A 23,147-nucleotide genomic window follows, 5' to 3' on the forward strand; every position below is an offset into this window, starting at 1 on the left:
CCCCCCCCTCCTGGCACAAATGCACTTCAGTGATAGCTTCTTCAGCCTCCAAAAAATTAGGTGTACTTTTCCTCTTGAACCCTTCTTCTTAGACATTAGGAAAATAATTTAAAATAAAAAAGTAAGGAAAACAATTGCACAAGATATGATCAGCATATCTATAAATGCTATGTAAAGCAGATGACATAAATTTTGGCCATAAAATTTGGAACATAGTGTACATGGAAATAGTGTAGTATGCCATTAAAAAATAACTTTGTAAAATGTTTCAAATTGGTAACTAAATTATTTCATCCTGTGAGCGATTTTTTAAAATGGTTAGCCATAAAAAATGTATAAATCGAAAATTTTTAAAATCTTTAACATTTATTTTTAAGATGTATATAAGCACACTAATCGAATTTGGGTATCGAAAAAAAATTATGCACTAATCGGGGGGTCGTATTAATCGAGGGATTGCTGTAATGGGAATTCTGTTGTAGTTATTTAATTTCACTGAATTCAGTTATTTAAATCAGTTATTGAAATTGAAGTAATGATACCTAGTCTTATAAATGTATAATGGCAAGAAAAAAAATTTTTTTTTTTTTATTGCAGAAGAAACAGCTACTTTACTTGCTGAACTTGCACTCCATGATCAACAGAATATATGCATTTCTCTTCTTGATCATATGTCTCCACATACTGAACAGGTTAGTATCTGTTTATACATCAGTTTATACATTGTACCATGTAGACTTTTGTCTGATGTTTTTCAGAATGAGTTGTGCAGTAATATCTGTGAGTTTTGGACAAAAAAAAAAATAGATTCCTCTACGCACCTTTTTTAATGAAAAAATGGAACAAAAATAACTAATTATCATTGAAATTTAGATGAAACACTATTTATTACTAACATTACTAACTCATGACATATTTAGATGATGATAATAAATTTATAAATTGCCTAACTTTATTTATCTGAGTGACACCAGTAACCTCTTGGGATAGCTTTGTTAGGAAATACAATATTTAACAAATGTGTGGAATAAGTAGCAAGCAGAACAGCCTTTAAATAGCAATGGCCAGCTCATATGCATTTTATTAGCTTGAATGAATGAATTCTCTCCTTCAGCAAACTTGCACCCCCCCCCCTCCTCCTGGCACAAATGCACTTCTTCAGTCTCCAAAAAATCAGGTGTACTTTTCCTCTCAAACTCTTCTTGTCACTTGTACAACTGCTAACAGTGTATAAATCCCCAATCCACCGAACCTCAGAATACTGCTCACATATTTGGAGTGATACACCCGGAACTTCCTTAAGAAAGCTTGATTCTATCCAGAAGAGCCAGTCTGATTAAATGACGACAATTCTCATATTTCCATGGACAGTATTCTGCTTAACTGACCACTATCATTTCATATATTCTACAGCTTCAAATTTACCAGCCCAACTCCTCTTAAATTCCGTGTATCTATGTGCTTTAGAATATCTTCCCTCACTCTGTCTGTAGTTGTTCAACAAGACAGAAGGAAACAAGTCATTCAAACAATATATTCTTCCTTTCTTTTTATCCTTTTGCCTACCTATGCTCAGCACTGATGTATGCTATAGGTTCTGCAACCTTTTACACAAGGATGTGATATATGGCTAGCCTGGCTTGCTGAGTGGTTAGCGTATCCACTCTCCAGCCAAAAGGCTGGGGATTTGAATCCTGCCGTGGGCATGGATGTTTGTGATTGTCTATGAATATACTAGTGGTGGTGGTCGGTGGTATATGGCATTGGTGTAGTTGAGGGCAGTTGGTGGATTGAGTGATGGAGACAGAGTTGTAGATGAGTTCTCCCTTGATGAGTCTTTGGACTCCCTGGAGGTGTGAAATAATAATAATATTAAAAAAAAAAAAAAAAAAGGAAGCTTTGTTGATTCAGATGGACATAGAAAAATAAGTTTCCAAAATAGAAAACAGAAATTGTAATTGGGGTTTGAGCGAGTTAATAAGAAAAGCTATTTATTGTGCATTTTCCTTTCTTAACAAAACAATTGCTAGCAAGCAATAATTTTTAAATTAAAAAAAAATATAGAAACTGGTGTTGTGAAACTTATGTAGATACTAAGCATAGATGATATAATCATCATCATCTGAGACTTCCAAAGAATCAAGTACTCTTCAAGGGAGGCATTACATCACCCAAACCAGCTATCATACCTTCCCTTAAATTCATTCACACTAGTTGCACTCACTACTTGAACAGTCAAACTGTTCTATTCACTTGATGCTCTGTGAGAGAAAAATGTAGATGTTACCACTTTCTTAACTGTGAACAAACTTAACTTCCAGATGCCCCTGTGTTCTCTCCTCACCTTCCACATAATGAAAAATTTCATCAAACAATATCTTATAACACCATTCAGGAGTTTAGAGGCCTCTATCATATAACCCCTCTTTCTCCTGTTAACCAGAATCTGTAGTCCACATACATGCAGTGTGTCCTTTTTTATCTAAATTCCATAATCTGATATAATCTTTGTAACTCTTCTTTGCAACCTTTTCCATAGCTTCTTTATTCCCTTGGAACCCAGCACACCAAATCTGCACTCAATAGTCCAAGCAATTTTATCAAAACCTTGTAAAGAGAAAATATGACTTCTTTACCTTACATGTCAAGGTTCACTTTAACATCAAAATTATCCTTTGAGTTATATTTGCAATTTTTGCTATATAACTTTTGAACTTCAAATTCCTATCTACCATGACACCAACATCCCTAACCTCATCAGTTTCTTGTAGTATAACCCTGCTAATATAATATACTGTTGAAAATCTCATCACACCAAAGTGCATAACTTTACGCTCATTAACATTGAAATTATAGCCATATTCATTTGCTCAAATTTCCAGCATATTCAAATCATTCTGTAAGTGCTGGATATCAGTAGCATTCCTGACTATCTTTGCATCATCAGCAGCAAACAATTAAATACCACCCTTGAAATCCTTCCAAATATCATTTAATATTGTCATATCAACAATGGTCCCAGGACTGAACTCCAGGATACTCTACTGGGCACCTTAAATCTGTCAGATTCACACCCACCATATATCACTTTCTGATACCTGTCTGTAAACCATCCACTCACCCAAGTTAAGAATTTATATTCCAAACCCATATTCTCCAGTTTATGCAACAGCTTTTAATGTGATATCCTATCAGATGCTTTAGCAAAATCCAGCAGTATCATAGAGTATCCATTCTCTTTATCCAACTCAGCCATAACATTGTTATAAAATATGAGTAAATTGCCAAAACATGACCTCCCTGTAGTAAACCCATGATGTTCCTTGCAGAGTATAGCTTGTCTGTGTATCCATTTCTGTGTGCAAGTTCTTAGCAACTTCTCTAAAATCTTCAACACCATACCAGAGATACTGACTGACAGAGTTAGACACACTAGTTTTTGCATCACCTATGTACAATAGAACATCATATATTCTTTCCATTCCTGTGATATCTTTCCTGAGCTGAGACTCAAGTTGTACAAATATGTCAAAGGCTTAGCCAATTCAGCTGTATGTGCCTTCAGCATACATGCTGATATTCCATCTGACCCTATTTCAGAATTCTTATCCAGGTTATGCAACAGCTCTTCAAGCTCATTTTCATGCACCTCTACCTCTTCATCCAATGTATACTGTGCAGCATGTTACATACACCTGTTTATTATATCTTAGCAAAACGTGAGCACTTGTTAGTTTCTGACACTAGAGCAGCATCTGCATTCAGTAAGGTTATTCTTCCACATTCATTCTTTCTTTTACTTGAGGCACAACGATAAAATTCTTTTGGATTGCCTTTAGCCTGCATAACCAATTTCATTTCATACTCTGATTTAATTTTCTTCACAGTAGTCATTTTTCTGACCTGAGCTTTATATATTTCATAACTCCTCTCACTTTTGTGAATCTTCTCTGGATCTTTTCTAACATATCCTTGTCACCATGAAAACCCGGCAACCAAATCTGTGCACAATAATCCATATGAGGCCTGATCAATGCCTCATAATACATTCCTCGGCATTTATGAATTGTCTTAGAGTGGACTACTTAAAAGACATAGATGCTGCCCATACATGCTTGAAATCTAATTTTACTCACTAAATTATATTAGCAATTACAAAGGCCTTTATCTATATTATATTAGGGGAGGGGGGGGGGTCTGAAAAGTTCTAATAAACACCCAGAACAAAAATGATATTAAAGCAGCTGATATAACCACAAAAAAGAACATGCTAGTAGCAGAGTTATGAAGTTAACTTATGTTCTTATATTCTCATATGCTCTTTTTTTGTGGTTACATCATTTACTTTAATTTGCTCTAGATGTTTATCAGAACTCCCTCTCCCTTTGTACATAAAACCCATTATCTGAATGGTGCAGCATATTCTATTCCATTTGATAATACTGATATTTCATCATTAGGCAGAGTATAACCTGAAATATTAAGGAGAGTTTTTGAAGAGTCAAACTGGTTCTTAATGTACATATTTTTCTTATTCGGTAGACATTCAAACTTCTGAATATGGTGCTTTTAACCAATGTAACTTGTGATCTGTTGTGTGTGTGTGAATATTCCTGCAAGATGACCTTGATATAAAGGTTGGAATGTTGAATTTAATTTTAATTAAATTAAGTTCTTAAACATGGTAGTGTGTGTGTGTGTGCGTCTGCAATTATTTATAATCATCTTTTTTAATAATTATGTGTAATCATACTTATGATAGTTACTGACTTATATTTATTATGTTCTATTTTTCTAAGAATGTAGTATTTCATTTTTCCTTCAGAATACAGATATAGTATAACTGGTGTATGGGTTTGTTTAATATTTTTAGAGTATAATGAATTTTAGTGTGTGTGTGTGTCCTTACTTATATAATTTAAATTTGTACATTTACGTTTAATCACAGATTTTCCAGTTTTATTTAAGTCTTCCATTTGTTAATACCATCTGTGCTCTAAATTTAACACATCATTTTCCCACCATCAGGGATCTACTTAACAGGTATGGATAGTTATCTATTATTTATTTTTTTTTTAAATAGAATTTAGCTGTGTAGGTTTTCTGCAGTTATTTTTAAAATATGACAAGAAATTGCTTTATGTGACTTTATATGCTTGATCTATTATTCACACAATACCTATTATACCTCTCCTTAAACTCATTCACTGATGAAGCCCTTGCAACCACTCTGGCAGTCCATTCCACCCATTCACTGCCCTTCAAGCAAAAAATCTAATCCAAACACACTTGCTAACCACACTCCTACACAATTTCCACAAGTTATGTCTTGTTCTCTACCTTCCTGCTGTATACTGAAAAAAACATTTTCAATCTCAGTCTTATAAAACCCGTTTGATAATTTATATGCTTCTATCATGTCTCCTCTTTTTTGCCTATCAGCTCATTTTTGAAAATCACAGACTGTCAATCTGTTCTCATAGGAAGTTCCATAGACTTGCCACTGAATCCTCTCCACAACTTTTTTTAACCTTACAGAATCAAGGCCTTCAGACCTGCATGCAGTAGTCCAGATGTGGCCATATTAAAGCCTTATATAGGGAAACGATAACTTCTCTATCCCACTTGTTAGTATGGTCTTCAACAGCAACATAATCTGATGTGCTGTTTGGGCTACCTTGTCCACAATCACACCCCCCCCCCTTCCCCAGGTCCCTGACTTCATCAGTTTTCATAAGCTTGTGACCTCTTCCCAAATACCTTATACTTGGCCACATTAAACTAGCAACCATTTACTTTTGCCCCATACTGCTAATCTATTTAAGTCTTCCTGAAGGAGCTGTGCATTTGACTCTTCCCAGTTTTGCATGATCAACAAACAACTGAGTATTTCCTGTTATATCATTTCCTGTATCATTGATATATGAATTAAACGACAGAGGACCAAGTACTGAGCCCTGTGGTACACCACTGGTCACTTTCCTTCTCCTGGATCAACTCCTCCACAAACCATTCTTTGATATATGTCCATCAGCTACCCTCTAATCCAAATCACCAGATTCATATCCATCTCCATTTGCTCCAATTTAATCAGCAGAGTCCAGTGTGGAATCATATCAAATACCTTTGCAAAGTCTGGCAATATCACTGAGAAGCCATTTCCCTATTCCAACTCACTCCGTTTCACTTTATGATTTTAAAAAGTGAGCAAATTACTAAGGCAAGATCTACCCTTCAAAACCATATTTGCTTCTTATAAAGAATCATATTCCTATCCAGCCAGTCGTGAATTTTGTTTCTCACTAATTTCTCCACTACCTTAACCATCATTCTGAGATGTTGATTGGCCTATAATTTGCTACTTCTATCTTGGAGTCTCCTTTATGCAGTGGAACTATTTTGCTCTCTTTCCACTCCATTGGCACCTTCCCAGTACTGAGGCTTAAATTAAACAGTTTAGTCAGAGTAGCTGATAATTCCCTTGCACATCCTTGTAATACACAGGCCGATATGCCATCTAATCCCATGGCTGTGTTCTGCATTGAAGTTCTGCAATAATTTAACTCCATTTTTTCATCCTCTATTCTCTCACCAGTCAGTGTCACATCAGGTATTATAATGCCACTACCTAGATGGGTGCATCCCTGCAAAATGCTCAATCAGTAATTCAACTATTTGGTTTGGTTCTGTTATCTCCTCACATTAGCACTTTTGATGTCATCCTTCAATAGTCAGTCCTCCTTTTACTTGCCATATGGTGAAAGAACTGTGATTTCTTTTATTCAATAGTTTTCACCTTCCTTACTACTATACGTGTCACTCTTCTTGCCTTTGATCTTACTGCTCCTTGGAATGCTGATCACCTTTTTTCTTTATAATCCCTCCACAACCCTTTCTTTGTGTACAACTCCTGATTACTGATGCCTTTCATCCATCTAACTCCTACCTGATTTATCTTTCTGACTGTAGGTATATATTCTGATACTGCTTTCTTCAAACACTCCTTGACCACCTCCCATGTACCAACAATATCTTGTCCCTCCAAGTTCTTATGCCATGACAATGCTAAAAGCTGACTCCTCAGCTTGCCATGATCACCTACTTTGTAATTCCACATATATCCCTTCTTTACAGAAAATTCTGTATGTCTAGATCTCCCATGTCAAGACTACGCAATCACTTTCTCCAAGAGGAAGCAGCTCAGCCAAATTGGTTAGTGTTAAATTCTCTGATGCTATGATCAGATCCAGCACTCTTGAACCTCATGTCTCCTCTATTATATGCTGCCTCAGGTAATTATCTCTCACCAGCTGTATAAATTCCATTTCCATTTCATTCCCTGCCTGTGACCATTCCTCTTCCCAACCTATATTCCCATAGTTAAAATCCTACATAATAATTACTTGATCCACACTCATGATGCTAATTTGCCAATGCATGTCATTTATTTACATTCTCCCTTATGCCTACCCTGGATTATAGCAGCAACCAGTTGCATATTTCATCCTGTCAGCCTCCATCTCACGCCAGCTAGTCTCAAATGAACTGCCTTCTGAATCCCCATCTCCCAATATATTTGTACTCTTTTTTGGCTTTAATTCCTCTGCTATCACTGGCAACCCCCCCCCCATCCTGTTCCTTCTGTTCTCTTTGTCCCTTGCCTTCTATTTCTATGACCATATCATCCTTGGTCAACCAAGTCTCATAATGCCTATGACTTTTGTCCAAGTTGAGCTAACCAATGCCAAAAACTCCTCACCCTTTTTTGGAATATCATCATTAGTATACATAAGCTGCAATACCACCTTCATCCCACACCATCCCTTACACCATAGTTTGCTTAGCCCACTAAAATTAAGAAACTGGGGTGTTATATTTAGCGTCATGCGATTATTCTCCCACTTAATAACCTCTAGATTGCCTGAACCTCGACTAACACCTGTATCCCCCCCCCCCCCCAACATTCTAGTTTCCCTGACTCTGCACTTCTAAACTCTCACTGAGCAACACTTTCTCAAAATTTCTGACCCTAAATCTATTCAAATGCAAGCCATCCACCTTATATAATCCTTCCTGCTATTAAACTCATTCCATACATTCACAAACTCCACACCATTCCTCCTACACAATCTGCATGCTGACTGCCTGTATCATACCATGGCAATAGACTCACAACTTTTACTTTTTTACTCTTCTTTTTTGCATGCACCAGCAACTCTTTCATGTCTTGTTGCATATCACACTTGGCACCTGCTAAATCATTTGTACCAGTTTTTAAATATAACAACCCATTGTTATATAATAACGAAACTCTTTGGTCGTAAAGACCTGGGTTTGATTCCTCTCCAAAACGTGAGGAACCTTTATCTGGTCTCTTTTGACTAAAGGTGAGTTAGCAGGTCCCATTCAGAGGTAGAGGATTTTTTTCACCCGGAAACTTTGGTTTTTTTGGTCCTCAGGACAGACAAACTGGCCTTGTGAACACACATGAATCTAGAGTGATGAATACTTGCCCTTTGGGGATGCAACAGAGGAGTAACGCGCTAGCTGCATCAATTCATCATAAACCTCTCGTTAGGGGACTCTACCCATCCTAAGGGACGGATGAGAAGGGGAGGAAGGAAATACAATAATCATTTTGGTGAACACTGTATGAGGATAGAGATAAGATAGGCTTTACTATTACTACTACTACTACAGGCTATTATAGCCTGTTTTTGTTTAGGAGTGTCCTTTATTTTAAATACATTGGCTTTTTTACTCAAGAAATTTTTTAGGGCATTATAAGTGTATTTTAAAGGAAAATATAGCAGAATAATTGAGGAAGAAAATTTTGTACATACCTTGTTTAGATGCTAGGATGACTACATTCTCCCTACTTCTGCTGTTAGGCTGTTAAAAAAAGGGGGAAGGGGAACGTGGGGGCGGAGGGGGGATTGACACAAGATGGGAAGAATAATTTTGAAAACCTGGGTTTTTCTAAAATAATACATATATATATATATATTATTATTAAACTTAAGGGCACTTTTTTTGGAGAAGGGTTTTATGGGAAAACTGGGGCGGGGGAGAACGTTAACGGGGTGTGAGCCGTTTCAGTCGTGTGACGTGACCATCATCGGAACTTTTCGGGATGAGTGTAGGGCTATGTCACGACCGCATATTGTATCTGCCAAAAAAAGGGCATTTGTTGTCGCTTATTGGTCGGAGGCGTGACCTGATTTATAAGTTGTGGAGCTTCCAACATTCGGAAATTAGGTAGGGTCGGTGGACATTGAGTTTTCGTCACAAGAACACCACCAGAGCACCCTTATCAAAATTCGTTGCCAAACTCATCAAACCATTACTTACAACATCTAACTCTATGATCAAAAATACTGACGACCTATTCCAGAAAATAAATAACATTACTTCATCCCAAGATGATGTCCTCGCCTCATTGGATGCAACTTCATTATACACGAACGTTGATGTCCCCAGAACATTAGACGTTGTACACACACGCTACTCACAGAGGACCACACCCTGCATACACGCACAAAATTAACACCTAATGACATCATTAACCTGATCAAACTCACAGTATCAGCCGACTTCTTTAAGTTCAACAACATATATATTCAAATTTTCTGGCACATCAACAATTACAGTAACAGACTAAAATTTACCATGGAAACGGAACAAATCCATCAATTTCTTAAACCTGACATTAATCAGAACTAACAACAAAAAGCCACAAAAATATACCACAAACCCACACATAGCGGAAACTACCCCATTTCAGTTCATACCACCCATATTCCGTTAAAAAAATCAGTCATCCTATCACAGTTCATAAATGCTTACAAATTCTCCACTAACCATAATTATCTTAACACGGAATTAAAGAATTTAACACGGATTTTTAGAAATCGCAACTATCCCACACAACTAATAAATTACACAAACAGAATGGCAAAAACCCATCATAACAACAATACAACCAATTGTTGTATTGTTGTTATGACCAAAACTGACTTCCCAACATGTATGGTCATCAAACTGCCATACATCCAAAACACGTACAAAGCTTACAAATACATTTTCAAACATGGACTATTGTTAGATCTATTAATTTTTTATTATTTTATATGTAATGTCTATATATTATTTATTTAACTACCTCTTCAATTTTTTTCAATCTTAAATATTGTCTTGTTTAACCCTCAACTATATCCCTTGTCTGCTGTGCCTTTATTGTATTCTTTCGTGGCCTCTCCTTCAATCTTAAACCGTGTGCAAAGTCTTCAAACAAGGAGAATTCTCCCTGATCTATGAATTCTGGGGTCAAGTCCTTTTTGGAATCAAGAAAATTTATTTGTTTAGCTGCGCCATCTTGATTCCTATAACAAGAGAGAACTTCTTGTCAGGGATTTGACCTACAGATTATCACAATTCCAATAAATATTAACGTTAAACAAGCCCTTACTAATATTTCTAAACAGCATTTGTAACTGTTTCCTGCATTTTTACTTATACAGGTTCAATATTTTTAGCAGGTGGTGCATTGACTAGAAAATTCATACACATATTTTGGGTTAAGAAATTTATTCATTCTAAAATACAATACATGTTAATCAAAACTAAGCAAAATGAAGGTCCCTAAAATTAATTATGCACAAATTAACAAACAAGATCTAGTTCACAATAGGTATCTCTCATTAGGTGATATTAATAAATCTAAACTGTCCTAAACCCGATTACTTAATACAAATATGTAGATGAATGCCTTACTTCTTCCTCAATTAATGCACATACAACACATCAAATTCAAACTAACCTTAAACTAATGACAATTCTTGTAACTCTACACTTCCATAACTACAAAGATCCTTGTTAGAGAAATAGGTACTAAAGTCCTAAAATCTGTCTTAACAAGTCTGATCCACTGGAAATTTTACACTGTAGCTCACTCTGGCCTAAGAAATACACAATACAATAAGAAATAAAACTTTACGTTACCAACCAGACGAATTCATTAGGAAATACTTCTCATCATGTCTTCTTGTAGGTTTCTTTCAGGTCAGCACCCTATTCATCGAGCTGTTGTTCCTTGCCATGACTTCTTCGTGATCTCAATCATCGATCACTTCTTTACCTTATGTTCAAGAATCTGTCTGGCAGAAGGGTACGGCTGGAGCCATACGAAGTTTCAGTGTACGCTGTTTGTCCTGTCGCATGGATGACTATACTCGGACAAGCCCACTATCTTGACCATGTTACCGCCGCTGAATGACTCCTGCTCAACTCCGTTGTCTCGAAGCTAGCCCACCACATAGAAAACCACAGGGGGAAAGAAAACACCAAAACCTGAACTTGGAATGAAAAGGCAAAAAAGACACGAACTCTCATCGCTATGACTTTTATATGCTCCGTGTCTGTTCTCTCTAATATGTCACTGATTTGCAGACACCATCTAATTCTCCTTGCACACCGCACCTTCTCCTCTCATTGCGTTTCTGCGTGGGCAGCCTGCACGTGCCTTCGGTTCATATAACAACTGCCTGAGGTCATGTTTATAATCAGATTGCAATAGTTTACTCTAAACTCTGACCTTCTTGTACAATATCACCTCTACATTACTTTATTTCTTGTTAGTTATTTAAGGACCATTTACAAAATACTCACATAGAAAAATTATATGAATGGACTATTATTACTATATGTACAAGGATTTCTAATATTATCTATTTACAAGTAATTCTCTTTAGGGAAATTTTGCATTCATGTTAAATCTGAATAAAATACCAAATTACAATGTTGGTGTTCATTCCAGATTTAACACTGTAAGCTAGTATTCACCACGAACCAAAAATTAGCAACTCTCCTAAAACCCACTAAATCACTCACACACAAAGAAATATTTGAACACCACAACGTAGTCTACAAATTTCTTTTCCAAAAAGATTGTGACATTGCCTGCACAGGCGATGTCACAATTACCATTAGATCTTTATGGACTAGACTACAAGAACACTTCCATGGCTGTAACATCCCTATTCCAGAACATTTAAACACAAAAAAAAAAAAAAAAAGAAAAATAGAATACAGAGTACAGGGAAGACAGAAATAGCAGCTCACGCCCTTGGACTGAAACATATCCCGCAAATCGACAAGGCCATAATAATAGACAAACAAGACAATGAAACAATGTTTAGAATATCCGAAACAATAGCCATAAAATGTGACGAAAATTCGATGTCCACCGACCCTACCTAATTTCCGAATGTTGGAAGCTCCACAACTTACAAATCAGGTCACGCCCCAACCAATAAGCAACAACAAATGCCCTTTTTTGGCAGATACAACATGCGGTCGTGACATAGCCCTACACTCATCCCAAAAATGTTCCGATGATGGTCACATGACCGAAACGGCTCGCACCCCATTAATGCTCTCCCTCGCCCCAGTTTTCCCATAAAACCCTTCCCCAAAAAAGTGACCTTAAGTTTAATAATATATATATTATTTTAGAAAAACCCGAGTTTTCAAAATTATTCTACCCACCTTGCATCAAACACTCCCCCTCACGTCCCCCCCTTATTTTTTTAACAGCCTAACAGCAGAAGTAGGGAGAATGAAATCATCCTAGCATCTAAACAGGGTGTGTACAAAATTTTCTTCTCAATTATTCTGCTATATTTTCCTTTAAAATACACTTATAATGCCCTAAAAAAATTTCTTGAGTAAAACAGCCAATGTATTTAAAATAAAGGACACTCCTAAACAAAAACAGGCTATAATTGCTGTAGTAGCAATAGTTTTCTAGAGGAGTAACATGGGAATTTTCCCAGAAATAATACGTATAAGATAGGCTGCTTACTTGCAGAAGAATTATGTATTTTACATCTGCATAATGGGTCACTTTCAGTTTTACCAATAACAATGTAGGTAGCTTGTGGTAAAGGTTTTCAAGAAAAAATCAAAGGAAAATGGTGTTTTAAATAAATTAAAGAGTTTTAAAGCCCATAGTTCAACATATTATTTTATGTTTTATAATTTTATAATAATAAAGATGCCAAGAAATTATATTCTTGGTTTCATCCTCTATCAATCGTGAAGTGACTTTATGTGTAAACTTTGTTTACTTGTGCATTTTTTATGGAGACAACTACCGTGTTTGAATAAAAACTTTAGTTTAATATAACTAAAATCTAAGACCGACAGTCTGGCTTAGGTACGTTGACGACGTGTTCGCGATCTAGCCGCACAGGCGACAAACGCTAAACACATTCCTTAGCCACCTGAACAAACAACACGAACGCATACAATTTACCATTAAAATCGAAAACCAAAATTCGCTCCCGTTCCTAGACACACTAGTCATATGTCTTCCTTCAGACAGTCTATCCTTCAGTGTGTGTCGGTCTACCGAAAACCGACACACACTGGCCAATACATACATGCTAATTCATACCACCACCCATCACAAAAATATGGAGTCATTAACACCCTTAAAAACAGAGCTACAACAATTTGCTCTAACCAGCAAGCCCTGAAACAAGAACTAAAAATCATCAGCGACACATTCATAAATAATGGCTATAACAAGAATACTATTAATAAAATACTCCATAAAACAACAAAAACAAATCTAGATTACAGTAAAACCATAGCCATCCCATACATTAAAGGGTTATCAGAAAAAATCAACAGAATCCTACAACATTATAACCTCGATGCCACCTTTAAACCACCCACTAAACTTAAAACCATATTCAACTCCTCTAAGGATCCTCTCCTCCCATTAGCACATCTTGGAGTCTATTGCATCTGTTGCACCTGTAACTTACCGTAGATTGGTAAAACAGGATGGACAATCCTTATACGCAAGAAAGAACACATTAGACACATTAAATATAACCATTATGGTGAAGCAGTCCTCTCGGACCACGCACTCAACACCTTACACCAAATCAACTGGAAAAGCACCTGCTCTTTACACCGCACAAAAACCTGGTACCAAAGGAAATTTAAGGAAGCCTGCGAAATCCGGATAAACCACCCAAATATCAACAACAAAGATGGCATAAAAATTCCAAGGATCTGGATGGCACACATTCAGCCTACCTAATATATAAGATCCAGCATAAGTCAGGAATCTAGCGTCTGCAGCTAGTATTAGAAACCATTCCATACCAAACTGGTTGGAATGTACATGATGTTAATATATGTATATAGATAGATACTTGTTGTTGTGCGCAATATATTTCTACAACCAACAGATAACATTAATAATAGGACTCTAGCATTGATGTATAATTTTTTTTTTTTTTTCACCAGAGGTCAGGCCAACAATTGTTGTAGCGGTTGGTTAGTGTCTTTAACAAACCAGTCTGATTGTAGTGTAGCTTGTTTTCTGTGTATAGTTGTATGCTCCAGAAGATGACCTTGACGTAAAGGTCGAAACGTCGAATATAGATTTTAGTTATATTAAACTAAAGTTTTTATTCAAATACGTTAGTTGTCTCCATAATTTTCAAAAATGCATTCGGATCACCGTGTAAACTTAAAAGAAAGGATTTGTTTACTTGTCTTGTCAGATATTATCTCCTTCCAGGAGGTTGACTACCATGTATGGTTTTGTGCTTCTCTTTTGCATTCTTCATAGGACAAAAAGGTCCAATCTGTTCTTTGTCTTCCTCCTATTTTTCCTTATATCATTCCTTCTAAAAGTGTTTTTTGTAGGGATTCGTGCCTTTGTATGTAACCAAGGTAGGTGGTTTTCCTTTTCTTAATAGTTTTCAACAGAGTCCTATCTTCTCCAATCATCTGGATTATATCTAAATTAGTTTTTTTGGCAGTCCATGGAACTCTAAGGATTCTTCTGAGGATCTGTATTTCAAAGGCTTTCAGTTTATTTTAACAATATTTTGATATTGTCCGGGTTTCTGTTCCATATAGCAGTGTTGACCATATGTAGCATTTGGACAGCCTAATTCTTGTTTTTGTGTGGATTTCCCTTGAGGTCAGAATGTTTTTCATGCTAATGAAGGTTGATCTAGCAATTTCTATTCTTCTTAATATTTCCTTATCACATTTTCCATTCTCTGTAATTAGTTGACCCAAATATATATACCTCTCTACTTGATCTAAAGTATTTCCTCTGATCTTAATATTTATATCGGGTATTTTCCCTTTTTCTCTTGTTAGCAACATGGTTTTGGTTTATTTGAAGTTGAAATTAAGTCCATATTTTTCACTTAGCTTCAGTATCTCTTCTAGTAGGTTTTGAAGATCTTTTTTATTTTCAGCTAGCAGTACTGTATCATCTGCATATCTTAAGTTGTTTATATTCCTGCCTCCTATGCTGACTCCTTTAAATTCTTCTAATTGCTGGAAGATATTTTCAGTATAGAGGTTAAACAATATAGGAGAAAGAAACAGCTTTGTCTGACACCCTTCCTTACTGGGAATTCCTTTTAAATATCAAGATTTCTCCTGATATTTTTATTGAGGCAGTTTGGTCCCAGTATAGATTTATCAGTAATCTGGTATCTTTACCATCTACTCCTAAATTTCTGATGCATTTGATTAGTTTTCATGTTGAATATTGTCAAAGGCCTTTATGTAGTCAATAAAACATAAGTAGACTTCTTTCTGCTTCTCCAGATATCTTTCTATAATAGTTCTAATGTTGAAGAGTCCTTCTCTAGTTCCTTTATTTTCCTGGAAACCAGATTGTGTTTCATTAATTTTCATTTTGATTTTATGTTTATTTCTTTTTAGGATGATATATAACATAACTTTTGCTATCTGACTGATCAGACTGATTGTTCTGTATTCTTTACATTTGATTGTCTTTGATTTTTTGGTATTGGTAAGAATATTGGGTGCTTAAAATCTTTTGGTGTCCAGTTTCATATATTTTGTTACATATGTCAGTCGGTGATCTTATGGCCTTATCATCTAAAGCCATTAGATATTCTGCCATAATTCCATCCATTCCTGGAGCTTTTCCTGGTTTCAGTTTCCTAATGGCATTTGTTACTTCCTTGGTAAGAATAGTAGGCCCCTCCAAATCTTCTTACATTGGCTTATCTATTCTATCATGATTGTAGAATTCCTTTGAATACTTTATCCATCTATCCCTTATTTTGTCTTTCTCCATTAGGATGTTTCCACTGGTGTCTTCAATGCAATGAGCACCTACCCTTTTGCAAGATTTGTTAGTTAGCTCCCTAACTTTTTCATGAAGTTATCTGGTTTTGTGCTATTTGTCAAGAAGTTCAATTTTCTTGCATTTGTTGTTGAGCCATAGTTCTTTTGCAATCCTACATTCTTTCCTGATCTCCTTGTTTAAGTTCTTGTATTCAGGATGATTTTTGTGTTTCTTTCTTTCCTCCATCATTTTCAGTATCTTGTCATTCATCCAGGGTTTACTCATTTTCTTCTCAAATTTGGGAATTGTTTGTTTTATTGCCTTTTTTTATGCCTTCTTTAAATTTCTGCCATCTATCCCCAGTCTCATCTTTAGGATAAGGATACTTGGTGGGATCAGGCACATTAACAGCAGTGGATTGTGCCAGTTCCTTTAAAAATTTATCTTGTATTTCTTGATTTTTAAGGGAACCAAGATCATATTTTTCTATGTTTAGAGATTTTATTGTTTTCTTTAATTTTATTGCTGCTTTAATGACCACAGGGTTGTGGTCTGATCTAATATCAGCCCCTGGGTATGTTTTGGATTGTAAGATGTTATTCTGGAATCTTTTTTAATCATTATATAGTCAATCTGGTTCTTACAGCTGTCTCCGGGACTTTTCCATGTGTAAAGTCTTCTAGGAGGGTGGCTAAATAAAGTAGTTGCTATTACCAGATTGTTTTCTTCACAGAATTGTATTACTCTTTCTCCTCTTGGATTTCTATGTCTCAGGCCCTGGTTTCCCATGCAGGAAGAGATCTTTTCTGAGTCTACTTTAGCATTTAGATCTCCCATGACGATAGATATGTCATCTGATTTACCGTTGTTTAGTGCATTTTGAATGTCTTCATAGAAACATTCTACATCTTCATCTGGGTAATCAGAAGTAGGTTTATCAGAAGTATTTGGACAATAAAAATATTAAAAGGTTGAGCTGCAATTTTTAATGCAATTATCCTGTCACTTATGGGCAAAAATCCAAGTAAGGATTGCACAAACGTATTTTTTAGTACAAATGCTACTCCATTCCTATAACTGTCTCCACATGAGTATATAATTGAATGGTTCTTTCTGTTTATTTTTCCACTATTAGTCCATTTGACTTCACTGATACCAGCAGTGTCAATTTTCGTTGCTTCAAGTTCTTGTGTAAGGTTATCCAACTTCCCAGCTTGATATAAGGTCCTTACATTCCAAGCCTTAAGAGAAGATTCTCGGTTTTCAGACGCGAAGGATCAGGAGATACCCTCCCTGAAGGGTTTAAGGTATCTTCATCATATGCTATTTTCATAACATTCATCTTACGTTCCCAAGTTTCTTTCTCTTCTTCCCTATAATGTTTCCAAGTCCATGTCTATTGCTTAAATCCGATATGGTTCTCTGTTTCATGGTTTACTACAAAAGGTTATGTATTACTACAAGTGAGGTTCCTGTCTCTTCCATGATGACTGGCCACATCTCTGCTTTTGTCTCGGAGTGTGTCCGGACTATATCACATAGTTTGCTGTCATGCCTTCATTACCATTGTCAAATTAAATTTTGGTCATCTGCTAACTCAGCCATTCCAGTCTTCAAGTGCAACAAGGAGGAGGAGACACTCTCCTTCACTACAACATAAAATGCTGATACCCTCACTTAGTTTCTCATGCCAGTCGAGTCACGGTACTTGTTTGTCTTGTTTGCTTACGCTTGGATAAAGGGTTAAACCAAGAATATAATTTCATCTTTCATTTATAATATAACCAAGTGGAAAAACTTGCAACATTACTTGAATACATCATCATCATCATCATCAAATTCCTGCAATGTACCCTCAAGGGGTGTACAGGATATGACAGTACTACATGAAAAATTACATCATTACTAACTTCCTATCTACAATTTTCCTCCAAATCAGTCTGTTACTTGTCAAAACTCCAACATTATCAGATCTTATACTTCTATCGTCTAAGGCACTTTGTACCGTATCAATCCACCTATATCTTGGTCTTCCTCTGGGTCGTTTTCCTGCCAACCTGGCAGAGAACACTTGTTTTGCTAATCTTTCCTCTCCCATTCTATTTAAGTGACCATACCATCTGAGATTAGCTCTGCTAACGCATTCCTGGATGCTGACAATGTCAAGTTCTTTCCTAATATCCTCATTTTTAATATGATATTGCCATTGATGCCATCTGTTCACGCCTCTAATCTTTCTCGGGACTCTCATATCTGTGGTCTCTAGTCTTTGGTCAAGTGTTTTACTTCTGACCCAGCTCTCAGATCCATAAGTTAAAATTGGTTTGAAAACTGTCTTGTATACAGCTAATTTAGTGTTCCGACTAATTTCTTTCTTATTCCATATGAATTTATTCAATTGACTTCCCACCATACCAGCTTTGCTGATTCTGTTGTCTATTTCTATATTTAGTTTACCATCTTCAGTAAAAATTGTGCCTAAGTAGCTGAAATGTTTTACTTGTTCCACAGGTTCTCCATTCACAACACAGTTGACATTTTCAATGATTCTGCCTATTTTCATTGTCTTTGTCTTTTTACTGCTGACCTTCATATCATATCTATTACAACAGCTATTCAATTTAGTCAGAGAATCTTGCAGACTTGTAGCGGATTTATTTAGAAGTATAACATCATCTGCATAAAGCAAAGAGCTGACATTAACATCTCCAATTTTGATATCAGGTTTAATACCACATTCCTTCATAATGTGATCCATATAGATAATGAATAACAGAGGGGATAATGTACATCCTTGTCTCACACCAGATTTAACATTAAACCATCTTCCTGTACTTCCTTCAATTCTAACTGCTGACTCACAACTCAAATAAAGACTAAGTATTGCTTGATATAATGCCCCATTGACACCATATAACTGCAGCATATTGAATAGCTTCTCTCTTGGCACCTTGTCATATGCCTTTTCCAAATCGACAAAACTTAAATACAGATCTTTGTTATATTCCCATGCTTTCTCGACTATTTGCCGTAAAGTGAAGATCTGATCCTGACAGCCTCTATTTGGCCTGAATCCAGCTTGTTCTTCACCAAGCTTTTCTTTCACAATTCTTCTCAACCGTTTCTCAAGTATACTTGCATATATCTTGCCAGGAACACTCAGTAGGGAAATACCTCTGTAATTCTCACATTCAGTTTTATTTCCCTTTTTATATATGGGTACTATGAGAGCTCTATTCCAATCATTGGGAATTCGTCCCTCTGTCCAGGCTTTCTGAACTATGCAGTGCAGCCACTGGAAGACTCTTATGCCACCATACTTCAGCATTTCTGGTCAAATATCATCTACTCCTGCTGCCTTTCCACATTTCAAGCCTTTGATGGCTTTTTCTACTTCAAGTATGGATATGTATTCCGGACTGCATGCCTGGTCAGTGTTTTTTATCACTGTGCTGTCATCACTGCTTGTTTCATTTAGCAGTTTTTCAAAGTAATTACTCCATACTTCAAGGATATCTTTTTCTCCTGTTTTCATTTCACCTTTATCATCTCTAATTCCTTTTACAGCACTCTTTCCTCCATTCCTAAGCTTCTTCAACAACCTCCAGAATATTTTGCCACCTTCTTGATATTTATTTTCTATTTTCTTGCCAAAGTCCTCCCATGACTTTTGTTTAGCTAGTTTTACACACTGTTTAGCTTTCTTACATTTGTCTCTGTATTCTGTAAGAGTAAAAGCTGACTTATTTGCCAGGAACTTTTGATATGCTTTCTTCTTTTCCTTCACTGCCTCTTTAACTTCCTGTGTCCACCATGGAGTTCTGATTTTTTTATCCTTACAGACAACCTCACCACATGCCTCTCTGGCAGAATCAATCAGTGTTTCCTTCAGTTTGCCACTGAATCTCCAAGGTTTGATTCCTGTTCTCAAACTCTTTCATTTTCTTTTCAATAATATTACTGTATTTTAGTCTACAGTTCACATCTGAGAGCTGCTCAACTTTTATTCGCTTTAAAACTTTCTTACATGTTATTCTTTTCAATATGAAATTCAATTTTATCCTGCTCAAGACTAAATAGTGATCACTTCCAATTTCAAATCCTCTGTACACTCTGGTGTCCTGCACCAGGGAGAAAACATCACTATCAACAATAACATAGTCGATGAGACTTTTCTTATTCCTAGCCTCTTCTCTCCATGTGAATTTGTGCACATTTTTATGTTGGAACATGGTGTTAGTAATAACCAGTCCATGTCCTGAGCAGAAATCCAACAGATATTTGTCATTATTATTAGCTTTGCTCTTTTCTCCAAATTTTCCCAAAATATTTTTGTATGTCTCACAATCATTTCCTACTCTGCTATTTAGATCTCCAACAAGGACCAACTTTTCCTTTTTCATTGTGTCAGTTGCTTTTTCTAAAGCCAAAAAAAATTCCTCCACTTCTACCTTAGTAGAACCTTCTGTGTTACCATAGGCACAAATAAGTCTCATTGTCCAGTTCCCCATTCTCATATTTGCCCACATTACTCTACTTGAGACTGACTGCCATTCAAGAAGATTAGCCTCGTATTTTGTGTTGAATACTATGGCTACTCCTTCTTTTCCTTGATTGTCATTGCCTGAATATAACATTTTGTATTTATTGCTCAGAAAGATCTCACCAGTTTTGGTCTTTTTTGTTTCAGTCACCCCTATTATGTCGATCTGGTACTTATCTAATTCCTCAGCTAGCTCCATTTCTTTGCCATTCAGGCTTCTTATGTTGATAGTACCGATCTTTAACTCTGGTGATGTTGAGTTGGGGTTTGTTTTCAGATTTGTTCCAGTAGCTGACTTTTCGCTGTTCGCCCTGGTTCCCTGGCGAAAACAACGGGGGCCTTGTTTAACCGGGCGACGCCCCAGCCGGCATGAAATTTTGTCATGTTGTACCATCATTTTTTATTTTGGTTTAACCAATAAGAATACAATTTGGTCGGCTAAATCCCAAATTGCCAGCCCATCCTCGTTCGTTCAGTATCAAAGTAGATACCCAACAGGGTGCACCACGAGAAGGTGAGGATTGGACATTAGGTCAGAAGCCCTGGTCGGTTCTCCGCATTCCTCTCAGTTATACAGCTTTTACCCTTAAGCACCCCTTTCTTTTAACAATGATTAAAAGTAATTACTCCTAGCATCTAGAATATCTTCTGTTTCCATGTGACCTTTATCATCTCTGATTCCTTTTACACTATTCTTTCCTCCATTTTTAAACTATCCGAAAAACCTCCAAAATATTTTGTCACTCACCTTTCTTATATTTATCTACTATGTTCTTTCCAGTCTTACCATGACTTGTTAAATGCTTCATGCATTGCCTACTTTCTTACATTTGTTTCAAAGAGTATGTTTTGACTTACTTCCTAGGAACTTTCAATACACTTTCACCATTTTTAATTACATCCTCAAACTCCCTGAGTTCACCAAGGAGTTCTGATTTTTTTTTTTTTAAAAAATCCTTGTAGACATTATCACATGCATCTGTCTGGCTAAATCTTGAACACATCTGATCTAAATTATGTAACTCTGTACTACAAACAGCTAAGTCTCATTCACGGTTATAGTTCTCACATTCACTGCGACATCCTTGAATCTCATCATCATCATCAAATTCCTGCCATGTACCCTCAAGGGGTGTACAGGATATGATAGTACTACATGAAAAATTTACATTATTACTAAGGCACTTTTCACTGTATCAATCCACCTATATCTTGATCTTCCTCTGGGTCTTTTTCCTGCAAACCTGGCAGAGAACCCTTGTTTTGCTAATCTTTCCTCTCCCATTCTTTAAGTGACCATACCACCTGAGATTAGCTTGACTAACGCATTCCTGGATGCTGACAATGTCAAGTTCTTTCCTAATATCCTCGTTTTTAATATGATATTGCCATTGATGTCATCTGCTTTCTCAGGACTCTCATATCTGTGGTCTCTAGTCTTTGGTCAAGTGTTTTACTTCTGACCCAGCTCTCAGTTAAAATTGGTTTGAATGCTGTTTTGTATACAGCTAATTTAGTGTTTGGACTAATTTCTCTCTTATTCCATATAAATTTATTTTATTGACTTCATATTATACCAGCCTTGTTGATTCTGTTGTCTATTTCCATATTTAATTTACCATCTTCACTAAAAATCGTGCCTAAGTAGCTGAAATGTGTTTTACTTGTTCTCTAGGTTCTCCATTCACAATGCAGTTGATATTTTTAACGCTTCTGCCTATTGTCATTGTCTTTGTATTGTTATTGCTAGCCTTCATACCATGCCAGTCTGGTTGGCTGAGTTGTTAGCGTATCCACTCACCAGCTGAAAGGCTGTGGGTTCGAATCCCGCCGTGGCAATGGATGATGAAGGTAGTTGCGGCTGGAGAAGAAGAATTGTAGAGTAGGTACCCTCCCTCGATGAGTCTTTGGACTCCCTGGAGGTGTTATGTAATAATAATAATAATATCTATTACAACAGTTATTCAATTCAGTCAGGGAATCTTGCAGACTTATAGTGGGTTTATTTAGAAGTATAACATCATCCGTATATTATTATTATTAACATCTTACCTCTGTGGAGTCAGAGACTCATCGTGAGAGAGTTAGAGGTACACACCATCACACACAATGCTCATCCAACCATGCCTTAAAGTGATTAAATGTGTCTATATTCACAACCCACTCAGGCAATACATTCCACTCACAACCACTCTCCATGCATTTTTGCATGTCCCGAAATATTATTCAGGACATCAAGAAAGTCACAAGAATCATTGTCTGTCACACCGCTTCTTAAATTCATTCACTGTCTGCACTCTCACCACCCTCTCAGGCTATGTTTTCCATGCTCCTACCACTCGCTCTCTCTCTCTCCCCACTCAATAAAACTACTTCTCACACCTTTTCGTTTTACAACTTCCAGGGATGACCTGTTGTTTTTGTTCCTCCCCCTCCCCCCCTTGTTTATTTATTTATTTATTC

The 23,147-nt window shown here is 36.4% G+C and overlaps 1 protein-coding gene across 1 annotated transcript in view; it reads left to right on the forward strand.

The window, feature by feature from the left end:
* Fancm (FA complementation group M) overlaps positions 1-23,147 on the forward strand; it is a 389,753-nt gene that overhangs the window by 359,400 nt on the left and 7,206 nt on the right. The window contains exons 20-21 of the mRNA XM_090395633.1: positions 598-692; positions 4,949-5,043. Coding sequence (XP_090251759.1) covers positions 598-692; positions 4,949-5,043 — 190 coding nt within the window. The remainder of the gene's footprint in view (positions 1-597; positions 693-4,948; positions 5,044-23,147) is intronic.

This window comes from Typopeltis vanoorti, chromosome 1, assembly GCF_054136105.1.
Source record: "Typopeltis vanoorti isolate ZY-2024b chromosome 1, IOZ_Tvanoo_1.0, whole genome shotgun sequence".
NCBI lineage: Eukaryota > Metazoa > Arthropoda > Arachnida > Uropygi > Thelyphonidae > Typopeltis > Typopeltis vanoorti.